The sequence below is a fragment of the Mustelus asterias genome, chromosome 8 (genome assembly GCF_964213995.1).
Source record: "Mustelus asterias chromosome 8, sMusAst1.hap1.1, whole genome shotgun sequence".
In the NCBI taxonomy this organism is placed as follows: Eukaryota; Metazoa; Chordata; class Chondrichthyes; order Carcharhiniformes; family Triakidae; genus Mustelus; species Mustelus asterias.
The window spans coordinates 183,040-205,827 of NC_135808.1; the positions used below are offsets into that span (position 1 = coordinate 183,040).

The following is a 22,788-nucleotide window of genomic DNA, read 5'->3' on the forward strand; positions in this document are numbered from 1 at the left end:
AGTGCTCTGTCTAACTGCTTCCTGCCTTTGATCCCCTTCACCCTCAGTGCTCTATCTAACTGCTCCCTGAAAACATGCAATGTTTTGGCCTCAGCTGCATTCTGTGGTAGCGAATTCCACAGGTTTACCACTAGCTGGGTGAAGAGGTTTTTCCTCATCTCTGTCCTAAATGGTCTACTCTGAATCCTCAGACTGTGACCCCTGGTTCTGGACTCCCCCCACCATTGGGAACATCCTCCCTGCGTCGACCCTGTCTAGTCCTATTAGAATTTTATAGGTTTCTCTGAGATCTGCCCTCATTCTTCTGATCTCCAGCGATTATAATCCAAACCTAGTCAATCTCTCCTCATACGTCAGTCCCACCATCTCAGGAATCAACCTGGTAAAGCTTCACTGCACTCCCTCTATAGCAAGAATACATTTTCTCCAATAAGGAGACCAAAAATGCACACAATACTCTAGATGTGGCCTCACCAAGGCCCTGTATAATTGCAACAACACATCCCTGCTCCTGTACTCGGAACCTCTCGCAATGAAGGCCAACATACCATTTGCCCTCTTTATCGCCTGCTGCACCTGCGCGCTTACCTTCAGCGACTGTGCATGAGGACACCAAGGTCTCACTGCACACTGCTCTCTCCTAATTTATTGTCATAGGCACCCCCCCCCCCCCCCCCCCCGCAAACAGTCCCAGTCCCATGGCCTCCCACACATCTTCACCAAGTGGGTGGTAGCGCAGGAACTGGGATGTTGTGGCGTGTCTATATTTTAATACTGATGAAACCAGCTGCTGTCCTTTTCTCCTGTAGTATGAATTGTGGTGAGACTTGGAAATTTGGTGTTCTTGCATTTGTCCAGACGAGTCAAAACCCCAGCAGCAAGTCCCTCGCGCCTGGGCGACATTTTAGCTCAGCGACAGTTCCCCAAATTTAGTAATCCAGCGAGCAAGCATCCTCTCTTTTCCAGGAGAGAATTCCCACCGTTGCTTGGAATTTTCAATCCCTCTCCTGAATAATCTGGCTCTCTCGTTTTGGAACTCCACCTGACTGCTCTGAAAGTGAGCGAGAGCATGTTTGTGCTTCTATTCTTTTGGTTTTTTTTAAATTCTTGGTGATGAAGTGAAGGGTTGTCTCTTCGTAGTCCTGTGATCAGTTTGCCCAGGCGATGTGTACTGGCAGGGGAGGGGATACAGGCTTCCTCAGTGCCCGATCTGTGTAAAGCTATCGACCCATCTCCTCGCGTTTCTCAATTGGGACCAAATTTCAAACAAAGGAAAACCTTTCCCTCCCTCCCGTCCCCCCTCTCTCCCTCCTTTCCTCTCCCCCTCCCTCCTGTCCTCCGTCCCTCCCCTTCTCTCCCTCCTTTCCTCCCTCTCTCCCCTCTCTCCCTCTACGTCCCTCCCTCCCCCTCTCCCTGCCTCCCTCCTCGATGGTTTCTAAGAATGTATAAAGTGCATCATTGGATGTCCGATCTGAAGAGTGGTTTGTATGTGAAAGGATAACTTAGCGATAAAAGAAAATCACGATGAAATGTTGACTGCTCGCTGCTGCTGCTGTTTTCAGTGGGGAGTCGCTGGCGAGTTGAAGGAGGTTTCTTTTTCGACGTGGCCTTTGAGTTGTGTTGTGTCTCCTCCCTTTGCCTCCGCCAGGCCCCGTCTCTCGCCACTTTGTGACCTTGGAATTATCCCCCAGCCATTGCTGGGTGGTCTTTTTGCGGGGGGGGGGGTCTTGTCTCTGAAGGAAATGCAGCAGTTGCCACGAGACACAGTGCAGGAACTCAGGATACTGAACAGCTAATCCGCTTCTCAATGACGGATTCAGGATAGGTCAGGATATCTGGGGGAGAGGGGGGGGGGGGAACAAGGACTGCAAAGGGTGGGAGAACTGAAGTTACTAGCAACAGAATATCCCTTTCCTTAATAATAAGTCGTCTCACAACACCGGGTTAAAGTCCAACAGATTTATTTGGAATCACGAGCTTTTGGAGCGCTGCCCCTTCATCAGGTGAGTGGAGAGGTCAGCTTCACAAACGCGGCATATAGGCCAGGTAAGGAAGCTATTTGGCCCATCAAGTCTGCACTGACCACAATCCCACCCAGGTAATGGTTGGAATGCGAGACTTTATGGGTAATAAGTCTTAAAGGTACAGACAATGTGAGTGGAGAGAGGGCCAAGCACAGGTTAAAGAGATGTGACCAGTTTCTGCTCAGCGACTCTGCGTTGTCATGTGTCGTGAAGACCGCCTTGGAGAACGCTTACACGAAGATCAGAGGCTGAATGCCCGTGACTGCTGAAGTGTTCCCCAACTGGAAGGGAACACTCCTGCCCGATGATTGTCGAGCGGTGTCCATTCATCGTCGTAGCGTCTGCATGGTCTCACCAATGCAGACCATGCCTCGTGACATCTACTTCAAATGAAAGGTTTCAGTCCCTCGCTGGATCTGCTTTCCGTGCCCTGGGGTCTAACCAAGAATCACAACAAGGTTGAGTGCTCAGCAGAACTTAACCAGTTGTCTCCTATTACTCCCAGCGTTAATATCAGACCATGTGGCGCAGTGGGTTAGCACCCCTGCCTCTAAGCCAGAAGTTCAGGGTTCAAATCCCACCCCAGGACTCGAGGGCTGAGGAAGGTACGTTCAATATGTGGCCAAACAGGTTGAGTGTAGACCTGCAAACCCTCTAATGGTAGGCAGGGTGTCCTGCAGAGTTTTTATTCATTTGTGGGACATGGGCTGTCGCTGACTGGCCAGTTGTCCATCCCTAGTTGCCCTTGGAGGGCAGTTGAGAATCAATCATATTGTTGTGGCTCTGGAGTCACATGTAGGCCAGGCCAGGTAAGGATGGCAGATTTCCTTCCCTGAAGGACTTAAATGAACCAGATGCGTTTTTCCAAAAATTAACAATGGTTTCATGGTCATCAGTAGATTTTTTTTATTGAATTCAAATTCCACCATCTGCTGTGGCGGGATTCGAACCAGGGCCCCCATTGTATCATAGAATCCGACAGTGCAGGAGGAAGCTATTTGGCCCATCAAGTCTGCACTGACCACAATCCCACCCAGGCCCTATCCCCATAACCCCATGCACTTTACCCTAGCTAGTCCCCCTGACACTAAGGGTCAATTTAGCATGGCTAACCCACATATCTTTGGACTGTGGGAGGAAACTGGAGCACCCGGAGGAAACCCACGCAGACACAGGGAGAATGTGCAAACTCCACACAGACAATGACCCAAGCCAGGATTCGAATCCAGGTCCCTGGCGCTCTGAAGCAGCAGTGCTAACCCACCTTTCCACCCCCAGAACATTAGCTGAATTTCTGGATTAATAGTCAAGCAATGATACCACTAGGACATCTTCTCCCTTTCAAGTGGCACCCTTTCAAACTATAAGCCTCTGGTGGCAGGTGCACGACCTGTTGCGAGAAAGAATGAGCTGCGGGACAGGTAAAAGTGAGCCTTCTTAGAAACCCTACAGTGCAGAAGGAGGCCATTCGGCCCATCGAGTCTGCACCGACCACAATCCCATCTATGCCCTACCCCCACATATTTTACCCACTAATCCCTCTAACCTACGCATCCCAGGACTCTTAAGGGACAGTTTTTTTTTAAAACCTGGCCAATCAACCTAACCCGCACATCTTTGGATTGTGGGAGGAAACTGGAGCACCCGGAGGAAACCCACGCAGACACGAGGAGAATGTGCAAACTCCACACAGACAGTGACCCGAGCCAGGAATCGAACCCGGGACCCTGGAGCTGTGAGGCAGCAGTGCTAACCACTGTGCTACCGTGCCGCCTCTAGGTGTGGGAAGAGCAATAACAATGATTGATCTCCCCATCTTCATTGTCAAGCTGCTTCTAGTGACGCTCAGTTTCTGTTTTTCCATCAAACACTTCTGTTCCTTGGCCAGGACCCCGAGTTATTGGGAATATTTGGTTCTGGAGCAGTGATGTTCTGCTTAATGCAGTGAAGTTTGAGATTCAGCAACTTGCTCAGTGAACAGAGGTTCTATGAGTTTTGAACAAATGCAAAGGATCTTCCAACAAAATGGTCAAAAAGATAAAACAATTGTCAGGACTTACTAGAATCATAGAATCCCTACAGTGCAGAAGGAGGCCATTCAGCCCATCGAGTCTGCACTGACCACAATCCCAACCAGGTCGTATCCCTGTAACCACATGTATTTACCCAGCTGACACTAAGGGGCAATTTTGCATGGCCAATCCATCCAACCCGCACATCTTTGGACAGTAAGGGGCAATTTAGCATGGCCAATCATAAGACATAGGAGCAGAATTAGGCCACTTGGCCCATCGATTTTGCTCCGCCATTCAATCATGGCTGATATTTTTCTCATCCCTATTCTCCTGCCTTTTCCCCATAACCCCTGATCCCCTTATTAATCAAGAATCTATCTATCTCTGTCTTAACGACACTCAATGACCCGGCCTCCACAGCCTTCTGCGGCAAAGAGTTCCACAGATTCACCACTCTCTGGTTAAAGAAATTCCTCCTCATCTCTGTTTTAAATGATCATCCCTTTAGTCTGAGGTTGTGCTCTCTGGTTCTAGTTTTTCCTACTAGTGGAAACATCCTTTCCACATCTGCTCTATCCAGGCCTCACAGTATCCTGCAAGTTTCAATAAGATCCCCCTCATCCTTCTAAACTCCAATGAGTACAGACCCAGAGTCCTCAACCGTTCCTCATATGACAAGCTCTTCATTCAAGGGATCATTCTTGTGAACCTCCTCTGGACCCTTTCCAAGGCCGGCACATCCTTCCTTAGATACGGGGCCCAAAACTGCTCACAATTCTCCAAATGGGGTCTGACCAGAGCCTTATACAGCCTCAGAAGTACATCCCTGCTCTTGTATTCTAGCCCTCTCGACATGAATGCTAACATTGCATTTGCCTTTTCAACTGCCGACTGAACCTACATATTAATCTTGAGAAGCTTGAACAATGATTCCCAAGTCCCTTTGTGTTTCTGATTTCCTAAGCATTTTCCCATTTAGAAAATAGTCTATGCCTCCATTTCTCTTTCCAAAGTGCACAACCTCACACTTTCCCACATTGTATTCCATCTGCCACTTCTTTGCCCACTCTCCTAACCTGTCCAAGTCCTTCTGCAGCCCCCCTGCTTCCTCAATACTCTCTGTCCCTCTACATATCTTTGTATCCAGGTGAATCCACCAAACCTGCCCATTTTTGGAAACTAAGGGGCAATTTAGCATGGCCAATCCACATAACTTGCACGTCTTTAGACACTAAGGGGCAATTTACCATGGCCAATCCACTAACCTGTACATCTTTGGACTGTGGAAGGAAACCGGAGTACCTGGAGGAAACACACGCAGAAATGGAGAGAATGTACAAACTTCACATAGTCACCCAAGGCTGGGATCGAACCCAGGTCCCTGGTACTGTGAGGCAGCAGTGCTAACCACTGTGCCACCATTCTCTCCCATTTGGGATTAATACAGAGTATATTTAAAATAACAAGACACTATGGTTAAACGCATTACAGTGCACAGTAAATGACAGATGTGACCAAGTCAGAGTTCTTGGATTTCAGAACAAGTGTCAGAGAACACGGTGGGGTGGGATTCTACGGCTTCGCTTGTCCCGAAATGGTAAAATCCCGCCTGAGGTCAAGGGTTCTGCCCCTCGCCTGCTCTAATCCCGTGACAGGCGGGGCGGTAAAATTCTGGCTGGTGAGACAACAAATTTGACTGAAACTCTTACCTCCCTCCTGAGGGATTCCAGGCTCCACTTTCCAAGATCGAACCTGGGAATCCTCTCCAAAGGCAGCTTGAACCCGGAGAGCATCAAAGATGGCCCACCTCGCGGTGTTTGAATCTCACCTCCTGAGATTCCGGTTCCTGAGTATCCACTCAAACATCAAGGCACCAGCTCAATGGCAAGACCTTTGCTTCTCCAAGTAGACCATGACTGCCCCAGAAGGGGGGAAACATTCTACCCAACGGCGCTTTGCCTCACGGGGACGTCTTTCTCTGCTTTTCCCTTTTTAAGGGAATTGAGACCTGTTCCGGGATCCAGACACCCCTCTCTGGGCCTTTCCCTGTTCATTGTCTGGGACATGAGCCTTCCATGGTGGCCTGCTCCTGACCCTGATTTCCATCCTGGTTTTCCTCCTGCACAGGTGAGCTGGGCCCAAGTAAAGTAAAAATGCAGGTGTGTGCGTGCGTGAGCGCAGTCCGGTCCTGGTCTGTGCACAAGCAAAAAGATCTGAGGTGCATCAGGAGTTGAGGTTCCCGTCCTCCGCTCTCAGTGTTAAGGCAAGAATAGTTTTCACAACACAGCATACAGCCCTTTCTCGTCTTCCCTCAAACACAAACCAGCCTCCCATCCATTGACTCTGTCTACGCTTCCCGCTGCCTCGGCAAAGCAGCCGCATAATTAAGGACCCCACGCACCCCGGACATTCTCTCTTCCACCTTCTTCCATTGGGAAAAAGATACAAAAGTCTGAGTACACGTACCAACTGACTCAAGAACAGCTTCTTCCCTGCTGCTGTCAGACTTTTGAATGGACCTACCTTCCTTTAAATGATCTTTCTCTACACCCTAGCTATGACTATAACACTACATTCTGTACTCTCTCCTTTCCTTCTCTATGAATGGTATGCTTTGTCTATATAGCGTGCAAAAAACAATACTTTTCACTGTATCCCGATACATATAAGAACATAAGAAATGGGAGAAGGAGTAGGTCATCCAGCCCCTCAAGCCTGCTCTGCCATTCAATAAGATCATGGCTGATCTGATAGTGGGTTCAGTTCCAGTTACCCACCCGCTCCCCATAACCCTTAATTCCCTTAATGGTTAAAAATCTATCTATCTGTGACTTAAACACATTTAACGAGGTAGCCTCTACTGCTTCATTGGGCAGAGAATTCCAAAGATTCACTACCCTCTGAGAGAAGAAGTTCCTCCTCAACTCTGTTCTAAACTGACTCCCCTGTATTTTGAGGCTGTGCCCCCTAGTTCTTGTTTCCATTGTAAGTGGAAATAACCTCTCTGCTTCTACTCTGTCTAGTCCCTTCATTATCTTGTATGTCTCTATAAGATCTCCCCTCAACCTTCTAAACTCCAATGAGTACAGGCCCAGTCTACTCAATCTCTCCTCATAAGCTAACCCCCTCATCTCCGGAATCAACCTGGTGAACCTTCTCTGTACCCCCTCCAAAGCTAATATATCCTTTCTTAAATAAGAGGACCAAAATTGTACACAGTACTCTAGGTGCGGCCTCACCAGTACCCTGTACAGTTGCAGCAAGACCTCCCTGCTTTTATACTCCATCTCCTTCACGATAAAGGCCAACATTCCATTTGCCTTCTTGATCACCTGCTGCACCTGCAAACTGAGTTTTTGTGATTCATGCACAAGGATCCCCAGGTCCCTCTGCACAGTAGCATGTTGTAATTTTTCACCGTTTAAATAATAGTCCAGTTTACTATTATTCCTTCCAAAGTGGATAACCTCACACTTACCAACATTATACTCCATCTGCCAGATCCTTGCCCAATCACTTAGCCTATCCAAATCTCTCTGCAGACTCTCTGTGTCTTCCACGCAATTTGCTTTCCCACTCATCTTTGTGTCATCCGCAAACTTTGTTACCCTACACTCGGTCCCCTCCTCCAGATCGTCTATGTGACAATGAATCAAATCAAGGTGGAGTCTGTTCAAGAGTCTCAAGAAGTTCCAACCCCTGTTTTCATGGTTAAGGGAGTTCCTGAATTGGACAAGACATGAAATATATATTCCATTCTCTTTGGAGTTTAGACAGGACTAAACACTATACCTCCTGTCGCTGAAAGCAAGCGCGCAGGTACAGCAGGCAGTAAAGAAGGCAAATGGTGTGTTGGCCTTCATAGTGAGAGGATTTGAGTATAGGGATAGAGATGTTTTGCTGCAATTGTATAGGGTGTTGGTGAGGCCACACCTGGAGTATTGTGTGCAGTTTTGGTCTCCTTATCTGAGGAAGGATTTCCTTGCTATAGAGGGAGCGCAGCGAAAGTTTACCAGGCTGATTCCTGGGATGGCAGATCTGTCATATGAGGAGAGACTAAGTTAGTTAGGATTATATTCATTGGAGTTTAGAAGAGTGAGAGGGGATCTCATAGAAACTTATAAAATTCTAACAGGGTTAGACAGATAGATTCAGAAAGAAAGTTCCCAATGGTGGGGGAGTCTAGAACTAGGGGTCATAGTTTGAGGATAAGACAGAGATGAAGAGACATTTCTTCACCCAGGGGGTGGTGAATGTGTGGAATTCACTACAACAGAAAATAGTTGAGGCCAAAACCTTGTGCGATTTCAAGAAGGAATTAGATATCGCTCTTGGGGCTAAAGGGATCGAGGGTTTATGGAGGGGAGGAAGGAATCAGGATATTGAATTTGATGATCAGCCATGATCAAGATGAATGCAGAGCAGGCTGGAAGGGTCGAATGGCCTCCTCTGACTTCTAGTTTCTATGTTTCGATGCCAGAGTTCTGTGAAGCATCAAACATGCCCACAGTTTAAAACATATCTTGCCTGCTTTCAGCATTACGATGTAAGGGATTGGAATGTGAAAGGTGTTGAATGGTGAAAACAGGTTTGGTAACACTGCAGGCAGAAAAATGTGGGCGGGCGGCATTCTGGGCAGGTATCCTTCAGAACGGAGAGAGGAATGAACAAAGGGATCGACAGAACACCAGAACGGGGAGTGGTGGAATGAACATGAGAACTATCAGGGGAATGCCTGGCACAGGACAGTGCAACATTCCTTACATTTCTTCTTTCCCTGGAATGTGGGCATAGCTTGGCAAGGTCGGCACTCACTGCCCATCCCTAATTGCCCTTCAATAGAGCACTTGCTCAGCCATTTCAGAGGCAGTTAAAACTCAGCCCCATTGGCTGTGGGTCACATGTAGGCCAGACCGGGTAAGGATGGCAGATTTATAGATCATGGAATCATAGAATCTACAGTGCAGAAGGAGGCCATTTGGCCCATCGAGTCTGCACCGACCACAATCCCACCCAGGCCCTATCATAACCCCATGGACTTTAACCTAGCTAGTCCCCCTGACCCTAAGAGGCAATTTAGCATGGCGAATCCACCTAACCTGCACATCTTTGGACTGTGAGAGGAAACAGGAGCACCCGGAGGAAACCCACGCAGACACGGGGAGAATGTGCAAATTCTGCACAGACAGTGACCCAAGCCGGGAATCGAATCCAGTTCCCTGGCGCTGTGAGGTAGCAGTGCTAACCACTGTGCTACCGTGCCGCCCCCTAATGGTGGCACACTGGTTAGCACTGTTGCCTCACAAGGACCTGGGTTCAATTCCAGCCTCAGGTCACTGTCTGAGCGGAGTCTGCACGTTCTCCCCGTGTCTGCGTGGGTTTCCTCTGGGTGCTCTGGTTTCCTCCCACAGACTGAAAGACGTGCTGGTTAGGGTGCATTAGCCATGCTAAATTATCCCTCAGTGTATCCAAATAGATACCAGAGTGTGGCGACTCGGGGATTTTCACAGTAACTTCATTGCAGTGTTAATGTAAGCCTACCTTTGACAATAATAAATAAACTTTTTTCAAAGAGAAATGTAGGCCAGACCGGGTAAGAATGGCAAATTTCCTTCCCTAAAAGAGGCATTAGTGAACCAGGTGGGTTTTTCCAACAATCAACAATGGCTTCATGGTCACCATTACTGAGATTGACTTTTCAATCCCAGGTTTTATTAACGGAATTGAAATTCCCCCAGCTGCTGTGGTTTGAACCCGGGTCCCCCAAGGCATTAGCCTGGGTTACTAGGTCAGTGACAATACCACTACCCCAATCATTCTAATAAATCATTGCAAAGAAACCTTAAAGGGAAAGGAAAGTGCATTTAATCAATTTAACCTTGATCATTTGGGCCAGTGGGCTGACGAATGGCAGATGTAGTTTAATTTAGATAAATGTGAGGTGATGCATTTTGGTAGATTGAACCGGGGCAGGACTCACTCAGTTAATGGTTGGATGTTGAGGAGAGTTACAGAACAAAGAGATCTCGGGATACAGGTTCATAGCTCCTTGAAAGTGGAGTCGCAGGTGGACAGAGTGGTGAAGAAGGCAGGTAGACTGGGACTTTTTTCTTTGGAGCGTAGGGGGCTGAGGGGTGATCTTATAGAGGTCTACAAAATAATAAGGGGCACAGATCAGCTAGATAGTCAATATCTTTCCCCAAAGGTAGGGGAGTCTAAAACTAGAACATAGAACATAGAACATAGAACATTACAGCGCAGAACAGGCCCTTCGGCCCACGATGTTGCACCGACCAGTTATAAAAAAAAAAAAACTGTGACCCTCCAACCTAAACCAATTTCTTTTCGTCCATGAACCTATCTACGGATCTCTTAAACGCCCCCAAACTAGGCGCATTTACTACTGATGCTGGCAGGGCATTCCAATCCCTCACCACCCTCTGGGTAAAGAACCTACCCCTGACATCGGTTCTATAACTACCCCCCCTCAATTTAAAGCCATGCCCCCTCGTGCTGGATTTCTCCATCAGAGGAAAAAGGCTATCACTATCCACCCTATCTAAACCTCTAATCATCTTATATGTTTCAATAAGATCCCCTCTTAGCCGCCGCCTTTCCAGCGAAAACAATCCCAAATCCCTCAGCCTCTCCTCATAGGATCTCCCCTCCATACCAGGCAACATCCTGGTAAACCTCCTCTGCACCCTCTCCAAAGCCTCCACATCCTTCCTGTAATGTGGGGACCAGAACTGCACACAGTACTCCAAGTGCGGCCGCACCAGAGTTGTGTACAGTTGCAACATAACGCTACGACTCCTAAATTCAATCCCCCTACCAATAAACGCCAAGACACCATATGCCTTCTTAACAACCTTATCTACTTGATTCCCAACTTTCAGGGATCTATGCACACATATACCTAGATCCCTCTGCTCCTCCACACTATTCAAAGTCCTCCCGTTAGCCCTATACTCAACACATCTGTTATTCCTACCAAAGTGAATTAAGGGCATAGGTTTAAGGTGAGAGATATACAAAGGGTCCAGAGGGGCAATATTTTCACACAGAGGGTGGTGAGTGTCTGGAACAAGCTGCCAGAGGTAGTAGTAGAGGCGGGTACAATTTTGTCTTTTAAAAAGCGTTTAGACAGGAACATGGGTAAGATGGGTAGAGAGGGATATGGGCCAAATGCGGGCAATTGGGACTCGCTTAGTGGTAAAAAGTGGGTGGCATGGACAGGTTGGGCCGAAGAGCCTGTTTCCGTGCTCTAAAACAATAAATCACTTTTTTCATTTGGCCTTTCGATTATTTCATTTGGCTTCTGTGACATTAAAGTTTCTATCACTAAGAAACCGGTTTAAATGGTGGAAAATAAGTTACACAAATTGGTTTGATTTGATTTGATTTATTATTGTCACATGTATTAGTATACAGTGAAAAGTATTGTTTCTTGTGCACTATACAGACAAAGCATACCGTTCATAGAGATTGAAAGGAGAGTGCAGAATGTAGTGTTACAGTCATAGCTAGGGTGTAGAGAAAGATCAGCTTGATATAAGGTAGGTCCATTCAAAAATCTGACAGCAGCAGGGAAGAAGATGTTCTTGATTTGGTTGGTTCGTGACCTCAGACTTTTGTATCTTTTTCCCGAAGGAAGAAGGTGGAAGAGAGAATGTCCAGGGCGAGTGGGTCCTTAATTATGCTGGCTGCTTTGCTGAGGCAGCGGGAAGTGTAGACAGAGTCAATGGATGGGAGGCTGGTTTGTGTGATGGATTGGGCTACATTCACGACCTTTTGTAGTTCCTTGCGGTCTTGGGCAGAGCAGGAGCCATACCAAGCTGTGATACAACCAGAAAGAATGCTTTCTATGGTGCATCTGTAAAAGTTGGTGAGAGTCGTAGCTGACATGCCAAATTTCCTTAGTCTTCTGAGAAAGTAGAGGCGTTGGTGGGCTTTCTTAACTATAGTGTCGGCATGGGGGGACCAGGACAGGTTGTTGGTGATCTGGACACCTAAAAAGCTGAAGCTCTCGACCCTTTCTACTTTGTCCCCGTTGATGTAGACAGGGGCATGTTCTCCTTTACGCTCCCTGAAGTCGATAATCTCCTTCGTTTAGTTGACATTGAGGGAGAGATTATTGTTGCCGCACCAGTTCACCAGATTCTCTATCTCATTCCTGTACTCTGTCTCGTCATTGTTTGAGATCCGACCCACTACGGTGGTGTCGTCAGCAAACTGGAAAATCGAATTGGAGGGGAATTTGGCCACATAGGTGTATGAGGAGTATAGCAGGGGGCTGAGAACACAGCCTTGTGGGGCACCGGTGTTGAGGATGATCGTGGAGGAGGTGCTGTTGCCGATCCTTACTGATTGTGGCCTGTGAGTTGGGAAGTTCAGGATCCAGTCGCAGAGGGAGGTGCCGAGACCCAGGCTATGGAATTTGGAGATGAGTTTCGTGGGAATAATAGTGTTGAAGGCTGAGCTGTAGTCAATAGATAGGAGTCTGACATAGGTGTCCTTGTTATCTAGGTGTTCCAGGGTTGAGTGCAGGGCCAGGGAAATGGTGTCTGCTGTGGACCTGTTGCGGCGATAGGCAAACTGTAGTGGATCCAGGCAGTCTGGGAGGCTGGAATTGATTCGTGCCATGACTAACCTTTCAAAGCACTTCATAATGATGGCTGTCAGAGCCACCGGCCGATCGTCATTAAGGCTGCTTGGCTTTTCTTAGGTACCGGGATGATGGTCGTATTCTTGAAGCAGATCGGGAGCTCAGATTGTTGTAAGGAGAGGGTGAAGATGTGTGTGAATACCCCCGCCAGCTTCTGGTCTGAAGGTTTGAGAGTAATGTTGAGCTGAATAATACAATGGGAAATAATCATAGAATCCTACAGTGCAGAAGAGGCCCTTCAGCCCATCGAGTCTGCACCGACACACAAGAAGCAGTTGACCTCCCATCTAATCCCACTTGCCAGCACTTGGCCCACAGCCCTGAATGTTATGCTGTGCCAAGTACTCATCCAGGTACTTTTTTAAAGGATGTGAGGCATCCCGTCTCCACCACCCTCCCAGGCAGCGCATTCCAGACCCTCACTGCCCTCTGAGTAAAAAAGGTTTTCCTCAAATGCCTCCCTAAACCTCCTGTCCCTCACCTTGAACCAATGTCCCCTCGTGACTGACTGTTCAACTAAGGGGAACAGCTGCTCCTTATCCACCCTGTCCATGTCCCTCATAATCCTGTACACCTCGATCAGGTCACCTCCTCAGTCTAATCAAATCTAATTGAAGGGTTCAGGGTGGTTTATATATAGAATAACAGATACCCGGGAGTGAGTTACAAACTGGAATCTAATCGAGGGGTTCAGGTGGTTTATATATAAAATAACAGATACCCAGGTGTGAGTTACAGACTGGAATCTAACCGAGGGGTTCGAGGTGGTTTATATATATGTCAGGCAGGGAGGAAGTGGTCGAGCAAGGGAACCGTGGTTTACTAAGGAGGTTGAATCTCTTGTGAAGAGGAAGAAGGAGACTTATGTAAAGATGAGACGTGAAGACTCAGTTAGGGCGCTTGAGAGTTACAAGTTAGCCAGGAAGGACCTAAAGAGAGAGCTAAGAAGAGCCAGGAGGGGACATGAGAAGTCTTTGGCAGGTCAAGGAAAACCCTAAAGCTTTCTATAGGTATGTCAGGAATAAAAGAATGACTAGGGTAAGATTAGGGCCAGTCAAGGACAGTGGTGGGAAGTTGTGCGTGGAGTCCGAAGAGATAGGAGAGGCGCTAAATGTATATTTTTTGTCAGTATTCACACAGGAAAAAGACAATGTTGTCGAGGAGAATACTGAGATACAGGCCGTTGGACTGGACGGGATTGAGGTTCATAAGGAGGAGGTGTTAGCAATTCTGGAAAGTGTGAAAATAGATAAGTCCCCTGGGCCGGATGGGGTTTTTCCTAGGATTCTCTGGGAGGCTAGAGAGGAGATTGCAGAGCCTTTGGCTTTGATCTTTATGTCATCATTGTCTACAGGAATAGTGCCAGAAGACTGGAGGATAGCAAATGTTGTCCCCTTGTTCAAGAAGGGGAGTAGAGACAACCCTGGTAATTATAGACCGGTGAGCCTTACTTCTGTTGTGGGCAAAGTTTTGGAAAGGATTATAAAAGATAGGATTTATAATCATCTAGAAAGGAATAATTTGATTAGGGATAGTCAACACGGTTTTGTGAAGGGTAGGTCGTGCCTCACAAACCTTATTGAGTTCTTTGAGAAGGTGACCAAAGAGGTGGATGAGGGTAAAGCAGTTGATGTGGTGTATATGGATTTCAGTAAAGCGTTTGATAAGGTTCCCCATGGTAAGCTATTGCAGAAGATACGGAGGCATGGGATTGAGGGTGATTTAGCGGTTTGGATCAGAAATTGGCTAGCTGTAAGAAAACAGAGGGTGGTGGTTGATGGGAAATATTCATCCTGGAGTTCAGTTACTAGTGGTGTACCTCAAGGATCTGTTTTGGGGCCACTGCTGTTTGTCATTTTTATAAATGACCTGGATGAGGGCGTAGAAGGATGGGTTAGTAAATTTGCGGATGACACTAAAGTCGGTGGAGTTGTAGACAGTGCGGAGGGAAGTGGCAGGTTACAGAGGGACATAGATAAGCTGCAGAGCTGGGCTGAGAGGTGGCAAATGGAGTTTAATGCAGAAAAGTGTGAGGTGATTCACTTTGGAAGGAGTAACAGAATTACAGAGTACTGGGCTAATGGTAAGATACTTGGTAGTATGGATGAGCAGAAAGATCTCGGTGTCCATGTGCATAGATCCCTGAAAGTTGGCACCCAGGTTGATAGGGTTGTTAAGAAGGCGTACGGTGTGTTAGCTTTTATTGGTAGAGGGATTGAGTTTCGGAGCCATGAGGTCATGTTGCAACTGTACAAAACTCTGGTGCGGCCGCACTTGGAGTATTGCGTACAGTTCTGGTCGCCGCATTATAGGAAGGATGTGGAAGCATTGGAAAGGGTGCAGAGGAGATTTACCAGGATGTTGCCTGGTATGGTGGGAAGGTGTTATGAGGAAAGGTTGAGGGACTTGAGGCTGTTTTCATTAGAGAGAAGGTTAAGAGGTGACTTAATAGAGGCATACAAGATGATCAGAGGATTAGATAGGGTGGATAGTGAGAGCCTTTTTCCTCGGATGGTGATGGCTAGCACAAGGGGACATAGCTTTAAATTGAGGGGTGAGAGATATAGGACAGATGTTAGAGGTAGGTTCTTTACTCAGAGAGTAGTAAGGGCGTGGAATGCCCTGCCTGCAACAGTGGTGGACTCGCCAACATTAAGGGCATTTAAATGGTTATTGGATAAACATATGGATGATATTGGAATAGTGTAGATTAGAGGGGCTTTAGATTGGTTTCACTGGTCGGCGCAACATCGAGGGCCGAAGGGCCTGTACTGCGCTGTAATGTTCTAATGTTCTAATAATGTTCAAATATAGAATAACAGATACCCGGGAGTTACAGACTGGAATCTAATCGAGGCATTCAAAGTGGTTTATATATAGAATAACAGATACCCGGAAGTGAGTTACAAACTGGAATCTAATCGAAGGGTTCATGTATAGAATAACAGATACCCAGGAGCGAGTTACAAACTGGAATCTAATCGAGGAGCATTGCTGGCTGGGCCAGCATTTACTGCCCATCCCCAGTTGCCCATGGAGGGCAGTTGAGAGTCACCCACATTGCAGAGGGTCTGGAGTCACATGTAGGCCAGACCGGGTAACGATGGCAGATTTCCTTCCCTAAAGGGACATTCGTGAACCAGATGGGTTTTTTTCAACAATTGACAAATTCTTAATTCCAGATATTTTACTTTGCTGAATTCAAATTCCACCATCTGCCGTGGCGGGATTCAAACCCATGTCCGCAGAACATTAGCTGAGTTTCTGGATTAATAGTTTAGTGATAATACCACTAGGCCATCACCTCCCCGTGCTAAACACAATTTAGCACGGCCAATCCACCTAACCTGCACATCTTTGGACACCAAGGGACAGCTGATCTCTGACTCACAAAGTAAGATCTTCTTGTGCTGGATATAAATACATTTGTGTGTGTGTTGAGCATGCTTGTGAGAGTGAGTATGTGTGTGTGTGACTGTGAGTCTCTGTGTGTCCGTGTGACAATGTGTGTGAATGAGTGTGTGTGTGAGTGAGTGAGTGGTGTGTGAGAGAGAGAGAGGGAGTGTGAGTGAGTGAGTGAGTGAGAGAGTGTGTGAGAGAGTGTGAGTGTGAGAGAATGAGAGAGAGTGTGAGGGGGGAGGGACTGAGTGAGTGTGAGAGTGTGAATGTGTGTGAGAGAGTGTGAGTGTGTGTGAGAGTGTGTGTGTGAGGGAGAGAGAGAGTGTGTGTGTGTGAGTGTGTGAGAGAGAGGGAGTGTGAGTGAGGGAGTGAGAATGTGTGTGAGTGTGTGAGGGAGGGGGAGTGTGAGTGAGAGAGTGAGAGTGTGTGTGAGAGAATGTGAGTGAGAGAGTGAGAGTGTGTGTGTGAGAGTGTGTGTGAGGGAATGTGAGTGAGGGGAGTGTGAGTGAGAGAGTGAGTGAGAATGTGTGTGAGAGGGAGTGAGGGTGTGTGTGAGAGAATGTGAGCGAGAGAGTGTGTGTGTGAGAGAGTGTGTGAGGATGTGTGTGAGAGAGTGAGTGAGGGTGTGTGTGAGAGAGTGAGTGAGGGTGTGTGTGAGGGAATGTGAGCGAGAGAGTGTGTGAGAGAGAGTGAGTGTGTGTGAGAGAGAGTGAGTGTGTGTGAGAGAGGGTGTGAGGGTGTGAGGGTGTGAGTGAGAGAGTGAGTGAGGGTGTGTGTGAGAGAGAGTGAGTGTGTGTGAGAGAGGGTGTGAGTGTGTGTGAGAGAGGGTGTGAGAGTGAGTGAGGGTGTGTGTGAGGGAATGTGAGTGAGAGAGAGTGAGTGTGTGTGAGAGAGGGTGTGAGTGTGTGTGTGAGGGTGTGTGTGAGAGAGTGAGTGAGGGTGTGTGTGAGAGAATGTGTGTGTGTGTGAGAGAGTGAGTGTGTGTGAGAGAGGGTGTGAGGTTGCGAGTGAGAGTTTGAGGGTGCGAGTGAGAGTTTGAGGGTGCGAGTGAGAGTTTGAGGGTGTGAGTGAGAGTGTGAGAGAGGGTGTGAGAGTGTGTGTGAGTGAGGGTGTGTGTGAGGGAATGTGAGAGAGAGTGTGTGAGAGAGGGTGTGAGGGTGTATGTGAGAGAGAGAGTGAGGGTGTGTGTGAGGGAATGAGAGAGAGTGAGTGTGTGTGAGAGAGGGTGTGAGTGTGTGTGTGTGAGAGAGTGTGTGTGAGAGAGGGTGTGAGAGAGAGTGTGTGTGAAAGTTTGAGAGTGTGTGTGAGAGTTTGAGGTTGTGAGTGAGAGTTTGAGGGTGAGTGAGAGTTTGAGGGTGTGAGTGAGAGTGTGTGTGAGAGTTTGAGGGTGTGCGTGAGAGTGTGTGTGAGAGTTTGAGGGTGTGCGTGAGAGTGTGTGTGAGAGTTTGAGGGTGTGAGTGAGAGTGCTGAGGTTGACTGAGTTGCAGACGTGCTTTGCCAACCAGCCATGAAGCTTCTTAGTGTCAGCAAATTGAATCCACCCCCAATCAGAGAGAGAGAGGCAGGCAGAACACAATCTAACTCCTCCCCAGTTGGGGAAAAGTTCCAACCCGGAGCGACAGGGAAAAGGCGTTCCAGACTCTGCTGTGTGTTGAAAGGCGAGCTGCTGCTGATGAGTTAAAGCGGCAGCAACTCCGAGAGAGAGGGGAGTTACGATTCATTCTCTCTTTACCAAGCTCGTCGTGTCAGTTTCCCACTGACCAGAAATTGGCGTGACCACCCCTGAGTCAAAGCCTTTATATAAATGTGTGTGTTTCTGCAGGTATAAATAGAGCAGGAGAACTGTCAGCATTGACAGAGTTTTCTTCAAGCCAGGGGAAGAGCAGCAAGCTGGCGAGACAGTCTGGGGATGAGTTGTGTGCTGCCATCTGCTAACGTGGTTACTTTTAAACATTCATTGACTGGCTACAGTCTCTCTCTCTCTCTCCCCCTGTGCTGTGTCTCTCTCTCTCTCTCCCTGTGCTGTGTGTCTCTCTCTCTCCCTGTGCTGTGTCTCTCTCTCTCTCCCTGTGCTGTGTACATATTCTCAACCAGTCTGGCAACTACTGGAGGACTTCCTGCAATCGAAAGTGACAGTAGGAGAGAAATATAGTGAGTGAATAGTGGAGGAGATACAGAGAGTGAGGGATACAGAGACAGTGTGTGTGAGGGAGAGAGAAGATAGTGTGAGAGAGAGAGATAGAGACTGAGAGAGATACAGACAGAGAGAAATAGTGACAGAGAGATAGTGTGTGTGAGAGACAGACTGTGGGGCAGAGAGAGAGGCAGGTGGCTGCTCTATCCCAGTGTGTGTTTCTGGTCCACCCCCCCCCCCCCGCCCCCCCTCCCTCCCTCCTGTCTCTGCTCTGCTGCCCATGGCGTTTCTGCTGAAGAAGAAGAGGTTTAAGTTTCTGGTCAGTCTGACCCTGGAGGAGCTCTCAGCCGTGCCATTTGTCAATGGGATCCTCTTCTGTAAAGTTCGCCTCCTCCACGGCGGCACCTTCAGCGACCTCTCCTCCAGGTAAACAGATTGGTATTGTCCCCCTCCTCCCTCCCACCCCCCCTCTCCCCTCTTTCCCCTCTCCACTCTCCCTCCCCCCCTCCCCCTCTACCCTTCCCTCTCACCCCTCTCCTCCCCCCTTCCTTCCCTCCCCCGCCCTCCCCCCCCGCGCAGTATCTACTCTGTGTACTTTTATGGTTCTGTTTCAGTTGAAATTCTGGGATCTTGGGCCCAGTATAAAACGGGATTGCATTAACCTAGCACCCGGTCTTTCCACACATCCAGCGACCCCCCTGCCCACCCATTCCCCCCCCCTCGCCTCCATCACCGTGCCAGTGAAGTAACTCCCTGAAGTCCAGTTGCTGTTGCAATGGAGAGTTCTAGAACTGTAAGGGTACAGGAGAGACCATTCGGCCCATTAAGCCCATTCTGCTCTCCGTCGGGTGATCCAATCTGTTCCATTTCCCTCGCATGTGTGTGTGTGTGTGTGTGTGAGTGCGTGCGTGCGAGTGTGTGTGTGTGTGTCCGTGTCCCCTCCATCGGCTCCCCACACCACTGCTGGCATATTTCACCGGGTGGATACATGTGTCTATCCACGTCAGAAATCATTCATTGTCTCCACTCCCCTCCCCCAGCCCACCCCACGGGCAGTGAGGTCCGGGTCAGTGTAGACCAGCGGTGGGCAGCCTGGGAGCACACGCGGCCCATCTTGGTTTTGAGTCAGGTCCCTCGTGACATTTTGTTGACCGTTGCCCACGGGAAGGTTGCCTCATTCCGCTGATTCCCTTCCATGTAGTTTTTTTTCCAGCCGGTCTGACTGAAGCGATTCACACATAAAGCAAAGGCGAGTGAAGTGAGGTGCATACGGATCGCTCACAACATTGACTGTGAGAGCCGTGTGCTCCCTCTGTGTCCAAACGTGTCCATTTTTCTTTTGTGTTTACCAGTTAAAGTTGACAGGAGTTCTATTAATGTATAAATGATTCAGCATCGACTGTAACTCGCTCTGAAACACTCGACCTGTTTTAAATGTATTTAAGGGGTAACTATTGAGTGAGGAGACTGCAGTGCCTCCCGTTGCTATAGCGAGGAAGGACATTGGGTTTGGTGGTCAGCCATGATCGAGTGATGGAACAGGCTCGACGGGCCGAACAGCCTACTCCTGCTCCTGTTTCTTATGTGACTTTGACTGAAGGGCCTCCAGTTAATGTCGTCTATATGGATTTCAGTAAGGCATTTGACAAAGTCCCACATGGCAGGTTGGTTAAGAAGGTTAAGGCTCATGGGATACAAGGAGAAGTGGCTAGATGGGTGGAGAACTGGATTGGCCATAGGAGACAGAGGGTAGTGGTCGAAGGGTCTTTTTCCGGCTGGAGGTCTGTGACCAGTGGTGTTCCACAGGGCTTTGTACTGGGACCTCTGCTATTTGTGATATATATAAATGATTTGGAAGAAGGTGTAACTGGTGTAATCAGCAAGTTTGCGGATGACACGAAGATGGCTGGACTTGCGGATAGCGAAGAGCATTGTTGGGCAATACAGCAGGATATAGATAGGCTGGAAAATTGGGCGGAGAGGTGGCAGATGGAGTTTAATCTGGATAAATGCGAAGTGATGCATTTTGGAAGAAATAATGTAGGGAGGAGTTATACAATAAATGGCAGAGTCATCAGGAGTATAGAAACACAGAGGGACCTAGGTGTGCAAGTCCACAAATCCTTGAAGGTGGCAACACAGGTGGAGAAGGTGGTGAAGAAGGCATATGGTATGCTTGCCTTTATAGGACGGGGTATAGAGTATAAAAGCTGGAGTCTGATGTTGCAGCTGTATAGAACGCTGGTTAGGCCACATTTGGAGTACTGCGTCCAGTTCTGGTCACCGTACTACCAGAAAGACATGGAGGCATTAGAGAGAGTGCAGAGAAGGTTTACCAGGATGTTGCCTGGTATGGAGGGTCTTAGCTATGAGGAGAGATTGGGTAAACTGGGGTTGTTCTCCCTGGAAAGACGGAGAATGAGGGGAGATCTAATAGAGGTGTACAAGATTATGAAGGGTATAGATAGGGTGAACAGTGGGAAGCTTTTTCCCAGGTCGGAGGTGACGATCACGAGGGGCCACGGGCTCAAGGTGAGAGGGGCGAAGTATAACTCAGATATCAGAGGGACGTTTTTTACACAGAGGGTGGTGGGGGCCTGGAATGCGCTGCCAAGTAGGGTGGTGGAGGCAGGCACGCTGACATCGTTTAAGATTTACCTGAATAGTCACATGAGCGGCCTGGGAATGGAGGGATACAAACGATTGGTCTAGTTGGACCAAGGAGCGGCACAGGCTTGGAGGGCCGAAGGGCCTGTTTCCTGTGCTGTATTGTTCTTTGTTCTTTGTTCTATGCCTCATCTAAGAGGCAGCGCCTCTGATAGTGCAGCACTCTGTCCGTACTGCACTGCGGGGGGCCAGTTGGATTCTTGTTTCCTTTCTGCTGGGCCAGAGTTATTGCCCATCCCTAATTGCCTCTTGAACTGAGGGTCTCGCTTGGCCATTTCGGGGGCAGTTGAGAGTCAACCACATTGCTGTGGCTCTGGAGTCACATGTAGGCCAGACCGGGTAAGGACGGCAGATTTCCTTCCCTAAAGGACATTAGTGACCCAGATGGGTTTTTCCCACAATCGACAATGGTTTCATGGTCCCCGTTACTGAGACTATCTTTCAATTCCAGATTTATTAATTGAACTTAAATTGCCATGGTGGGATTTGAACCCGTGTCCCCCAGAGCCCCTAGGTTATTAGGCCAATGGCTGCACCACTACCCCACCACATTTTCTCCCCCACCCCTGGGATTCCAAGCCATAATCCTCTGAGCCAGGCCAACTGAGCCACGGCTGCATCCGGGACACTAACCAGTTTCTACAAGTGCCCTTCCTCCCAACACGTTTTTTTGGTCGTGCTTGTGATTTCAGACCCCCTTTCCCCCCGCCCCACCAATCACAAATCCACATGTCCCGGGCCCCGTGTAAACTGGTCACATTGTCCTCGTGCTTCTCAGCCTCCGCGTTGGAGCAAAGGCCGAACTCCGACCAACTCTCTCGCTGTTGGTTTTCCCCAAATTGCCTTAGTTGTGGGATGGCATGCAAAATGGTGTTTTTTTTTAAAATGGGCACTGCTGTGCCCACCATCTGACCCCCAGTTCGTCTGGAGGCTACACTGGGTGGGGGGGATTAACTGGCAGTGAATGATAACTTCCATCTGTATATCCCAGTTGAGAGCATTCTGTATCTCGACAATGTCCCGTAAGCAACAATGACCCCTCACTTCTGTGCCTCAGAAGGCGGGATTGACATTGAACCAACAACCTAGAAACGCCAGACCTTGGGGCCAAGGATTCAATGTTCCCCCACGTAATAGGTCCTCGGAGGCAGAAGTGCCTTCACAAAAACACCTTTATTTACAAGTCTGACAACAGCATATAGAGTGCTTTCAGTCAGCAGTCTACACTGGGTGTTCCAGAGGAACTGACACGCCTGGTTAAGTGCAAAGCAAGAGGTTCCCTGATTGGCCCATCAATTTCACCCTTAATCGGGGGTTCATATTCTAGCAGGCCCACCTCAATTGCCCGATTAAAGTCATTACACTCCACAACCCGCCCCCACCTTCCCCCACCTTCCCCCACCCTCCCCCACCCTCCCCCACCCTCCCCCACCTTCCCCCACCCTCCCCCACCCTCCCCCACCCTCCCCCACCCTCCCCCACCTTCCCCCACCTTCCCCCACCTTCCCCCACCCTCCCCCACCTTCCCCCACCTTCCCCCACCCTCCCCCACCTTCCCCCACCCCCGCCAGCTGGAGGAATTGAAGTTCGACAAATTGGCCACCATGAGCGAAATAAACAGTTGGTTGGCCAATGCCCTGGATGGAAATCTGCCATCTTTACCTGGCCTGGCCTAAGTGTAACTCCAGGTCCACCCGCCTCCCCCCCCCCGCCCCCCACCGCAGCAATGTAGTTAATTGTTAATTGTACTGTCGATTTTGGGATCTTACAGTGCACAGTTTGTTGGCCACACTTCAAAAGAAAAAGTCCTCCGTTGGCTGCTTTGCAAGGTTGTGACGGGTTGCAAGCATAAATGCAAGCTGAAGAAATGAGATGGGCTGT

At 48.6% G+C, this 22,788-nt stretch overlaps 3 protein-coding genes across 3 annotated transcripts in view; 2 read left to right on the forward strand and 1 right to left on the reverse strand.

The window, feature by feature from the left end:
- The window catches only part of LOC144496721 (phosphatidylserine lipase ABHD16A-like), a 35,369-nt gene extending 33,835 nt beyond the window's left edge, over positions 1-1,534 (forward strand). Inside the window, exon 10 of the mRNA XM_078217222.1 lies at positions 1-1,534. This exon is cut by the window's left edge and continues 4,738 nt beyond it. The gene's annotated coding sequence lies outside the window, so the exon portion shown is untranslated.
- csnk2b (casein kinase 2, beta polypeptide) overlaps positions 1-22,788 on the reverse strand; it is a 296,247-nt gene that overhangs the window by 81,848 nt on the left and 191,611 nt on the right. The window lies entirely within an intron of this gene.
- The window catches only part of LOC144496727 (early estrogen-induced gene 1 protein-like), a 51,225-nt gene continuing 45,945 nt past the window's right edge, over positions 17,509-22,788 (forward strand). The window contains exon 1 of the mRNA XM_078217229.1: positions 17,509-18,666. Coding sequence (XP_078073355.1) covers positions 18,521-18,666 — 146 coding nt within the window. The 5' untranslated portion in view covers positions 17,509-18,520. The remainder of the gene's footprint in view (positions 18,667-22,788) is intronic.